General features: G+C 49.8%; 1 protein-coding gene across 1 annotated transcript; it reads left to right on the top strand.

Annotated features, from left to right (window-relative positions):
- Nucleotides 1–557: 557 nt before the first annotated feature.
- TREMEDRAFT_66609 (uncharacterized protein) lies at nt 558–3,554 on the top strand (the record flags this gene model as incomplete). The annotated part of the gene is made up of 8 exons (XM_007008633.1): nt 558–707; nt 823–910; nt 1,049–1,251; nt 1,297–1,995; nt 2,108–2,742; nt 2,794–3,037; nt 3,085–3,438; nt 3,480–3,554. The coding sequence occupies 8 exons, from the start codon at nt 558–560 to the stop codon at nt 3,552–3,554; spliced, it is 2,448 nt and encodes an 815-aa protein (XP_007008695.1).
- Between the last annotated feature and the right edge of the window lie 655 nt (nt 3,555–4,209).

Below are 4,209 nucleotides of genomic sequence, written 5' to 3'. Positions count from 1 at the left end.
TTCAAGACAGTCCCCAGAAAGATATATATAGTGTACTCTCTGACTTTTTCCCCACCTCTTTTCCAATTATTCTATCTTCTTTCTTTTCAACTTCAAATTGGACCACTTCAGGTCTGTCCACCCATCCACCAGTATGTCCCCTTCTTATGAGCCTCACCCCTGCTTACAGTCTTAGATATCATTGCTCCTTCATTATAAGGGGACAGCAGCCTGTTTGTCCCCTTTCCAGGTGAGTTTCTGAAGTTGTCCCCTCAAGTCCCTCATGTCCCCTGTTGAAACTTTTGTCCCCTGCTGACCTCAGTTCTCCTTCAATCTTGTTCACCAAAATCCATTGCCCAGCAAGCTCAGTGGACAACATCTTCTCTGTCCCCTTCAGTGAGTCTATGCTTTGTCCCTCATGTCCCTCATGTCCCCTTCCCACACTTTTGTCCCCTGTTGACTTCAGTTCTTCTTCAAACCTGTCCACCAAAATCCACTGCCCAGCAAGCTCAGTGGACAGTCTCTGTTCTGTCTCCTTCAGTGAGTTTATGGTGTCCCTCATGTCCCTCATTTCCCTCATGTCCCTCATGTCCCCTTCCCAGTTTCTCATTATCATATTTATGTTCCTTGCTGACCTCAGTTCATCCTCACTCCTGTCCACCAAATCTTGTCCACCAAAATCCACTGCCCAGCAAGCTCAGTGGACAGTGTCTGTTCTGTCTCCCTTAGTGAGTTTATGATGTCCCTCATGTTCCTCATGTCCCTCATGTCCCTCATGTCCCTCATGTCCCTCATGTCCCTCATGTCCCCCATGTCCCTCATATTGTCCCTTGCTGACCTCAGTTCATACTCAATCCTGTCCACCAAATCTTGTCCACCAAACTCCACTGCCCAGCAAGCTCAGTGGACAGTGTCTGTTCTGTCTCCTTCAGTGAGTTTATGATGTCCCTCATGTCCCCATGTCCCCCATGTCCCCCATGTCCCCCATGTCCCCCTTGTCCCCCTTGTCCCTCCTGTCCCCTCTGATCCTTACATTTCTAAGCTCACTGTTGTCCCCTGCTGACTTCAGTCACTCATCTTTCCTACCTCCCTGTCCACTGCCCAGCAAGCTCAGTGGACTCTCTGTGGACATCTTCATTTCTGTCCACCATGCCACCTGTCAGAAGATCTGCAAGACATAATGCTCCTGGGGGACATTCTCCTGGCAGTCACACCCATGTCCCCTATGAGAAACCACTCAGGCCAGATGGACATGTCCCCTTGTCCACCACTGTGAGTGTCCTCTTCTCCCTCATGTCCCCCCAAGCTGACTTGAAGACACCTTTAGTGGACATCACCAACCTTCCCTTCATGAAACAATACTCACTCCTGTCCACCTTACCACCAACTGCCCAGGGGACAGTCATGAACTCTATCAAAAGGGGACCAAGGGATGTGGACAAGTGGGAGATTTCAATGTCCCCAGACCACTATGGAAAGGAGTTTGGGTCCACTTTAGCTGTGGTGAGGTTGTCCTCTCATCAACCAAGGGTCAAGTCCACCAAGGAAGGGGACAGGGGACATGAGTTTTCTGACTGGCTCTTGCTGGCAGAGTGTAACTATCAGCTTTGGGTGGACATGAAGTATAAGGATGGATTCTACAAGGAGCTTAAGAAATGGAGGACAGTTCAACCAGCACCTCTGCCATGGGTGTCCACTTATGGGAATTGTCATGTCCCTGTCCCCCTCTTGGTTCACTGTCTCAAGTCTGTCCACTGTCCCACCATCCATCTCAAGTCCTATGGTCAAAAACTCCCTCTTGTCCCTGGCTTGGTGGGGACAGACCCTGCTGAACTTGTCCACCCTCTCTCACATCTCAACCAGTGGGACATTGGTGTCTCATATGTGTCCCCTTACATCTTCCTTTTTGCCCCACTCATGTCCACCAAAAAGATCAGTCTCTTTCCCATACTTGTCCCCAGTTCAGGGACTATGGCTCTCTTCAGTGGACATCAACTACAAGGGGACAAATACAAAGTCAGATCTATCCCAGAATTGTCCACCTCATCAAGTCATTCAATAGCAGCTTCAGGGGGACAGACTCACTACTGTGGCTGGAGTGAGACATAGAGGCAAAGCTTGTCTGAAGATGATTCAGAGGATGGTGAATGTCCCCCAAGAGGAGTTGGGAGGATACAGGATAGAGGTGACAGTTCAGGCCTCACCTTTGGCTGATGCAAGGAGGATGGTGGACAATGTCCCCTTTTTGGAGCTGAACTTTTGGAGGGACCCTGGTGGACATGCTCAAGAATTGGGGATGTACAAGGTGGACATCAAGGTCACTACTAGGAGGGGACTTGTGGCAAATGCCAACTGGATGTACCAGAGGGCAGTGGACATGGGCATCTTCAGAGGGAATGCTCCTTCTACACCCACAAATGTCCACCTGAGGGGAATCACAGACCTGCTGGCCTCATTTGGATGGAATGCTGGGAGAAGGAAGCCTACCAAGTCCAATGACCCTTTTGCTTGGTGGACAGGTTTGGAGGGGACACAGTGGACAAAAGGTGGACAACATGGAGATGGTCCCATTGCCAAAGATGGTTTGATGTTTCTGTCCACTTTAGAACATCTCAATAAGAAATTCAAAGGAAAAAGTGGTGTACAGGAACTTGTGAAGATTCTGAGGACAAAAAGCAGACTTGGATATGTCCCCTGTCCCAAAGGGGACAAGAGTGGAAACCACAGGTTGACTGTCCATGGGTGGAAACCAATGAGGTTCAGGTGTGGACTGAAGAGCTGCCATCATGGCTTGGATGAGGGACACACTTTCAGGTGGTTTGCTGAGTTGGTGGACAGGGGACATGTGTCTAGAGAAGCAGTAGGAATAACTGCAGAAAGGCCTCCTGTAGTCAAGAATGTCCCCCCAAGGCCAGCCAACAGAGTCAAGTTTGGTCCTTCCAGGGTGGACATGGGGGACATTAGAGATCATGAGGACACGTTGGACAACAGCTTATATGTGGACCAAGTCATGATCAGGATGGTGGACATAGTCAAACCAAAAGAGAGTGGACATGAAGTAAGTGGAGTGGACAGCTTTGAGTGGTACATAGACTGACATTTTAGCTCAGCTGTGATCCACAACTTCAACCATACAAGACACTCTCAAACCTGTCCCCTCATGAGGTGTGTCCCCTGTCCCCTGTCCACCCATCTGTCCCCACCATTTATCACACCAGGTGGACAGCCAAGGATGGGAACTGTATGTTCACAGCATTTGCCAAGGCTCTCAACTTGTCCTATATCACTCCCTGGCTGGTGAGGACTGCTGCTGTGACCTATATAGAACAACATTCTACTGAGTATGTCCCCTTCCTTCCTGGTGGAGAAGCTGGAGTGGACAAGTATTTGGGGGACATGTCCATGTTGGGGACATGGGGGGACAATCTCACTCTACAAGCCATGTGCTCCTACTTTAAGGTGTGTGTATTGGTTTTGAAAAAAGAAGACAATGGGGACAGGATCTGGTTCAAGATAGGGGACAGGGGACAGAGTCAACATGTGATATGGCTTTATCTTCACCAGAATCACTATGAGAATCTTGTAGTAGCTAGTCAACTGAGTGTCTAAAGACTGACATGTCCACCTATGAATGTTTACAGCTTGTCATCTGGCAGAAAATGTCCACCATCCACCTAGCCATGGTCCACTGTCCACTCACTGTCAAAGTCAATGATGTCCACCTCTTCACCTGCCTCTCTTAGAAAGTAAACCTGTCACTGTCCACCTGTCCACCTAAGCCTCATTGTCTATGTTCACCTGTCCCCTGTCCACCTGTCCACCCAAGTCTAGATGTCCGTGTCCACTGTTCTCTTAGGGTGGACAATGTCCCCTGTCCAACATCTCTTAGTCCTGTGTTGACAATGTCCACTTGTCCACCTGTCTTCAGTCCACTGTCCACCTGTCCACCTGTCCACCATCTTACTTGTCCCCTGTCCACCTGTCCACCTGCCACCATCTCTTAGTCCTCTGTTGACAATGTCCCCTGTCCACTTGCCCCCTGTCCACTTGTCCCCTGTCCACATGTCCCCTTTCCACCTGTCCACTGTCCGCCTGTCCACTGTCCACCTGTCCACTGTCCACCTGTCCGCTGTCCACCTGTCCCCTATTCACCTGTCCACCAACTTACTTGTCCCCTGTCCACCTGTCCACCTGTAATATTGCGAACGAGTACTCCCGCGTCAGACTATC

This window comes from Tremella mesenterica, assembly GCF_000271645.1.
Source record: "Tremella mesenterica DSM 1558 unplaced genomic scaffold TREMEscaffold_49, whole genome shotgun sequence".
NCBI lineage: Eukaryota > Fungi > Basidiomycota > Tremellomycetes > Tremellales > Tremellaceae > Tremella > Tremella mesenterica.
Note: the sequence above shows the minus strand (reverse complement) of the source record. Positions and strands in the feature narration are given on the sequence as shown.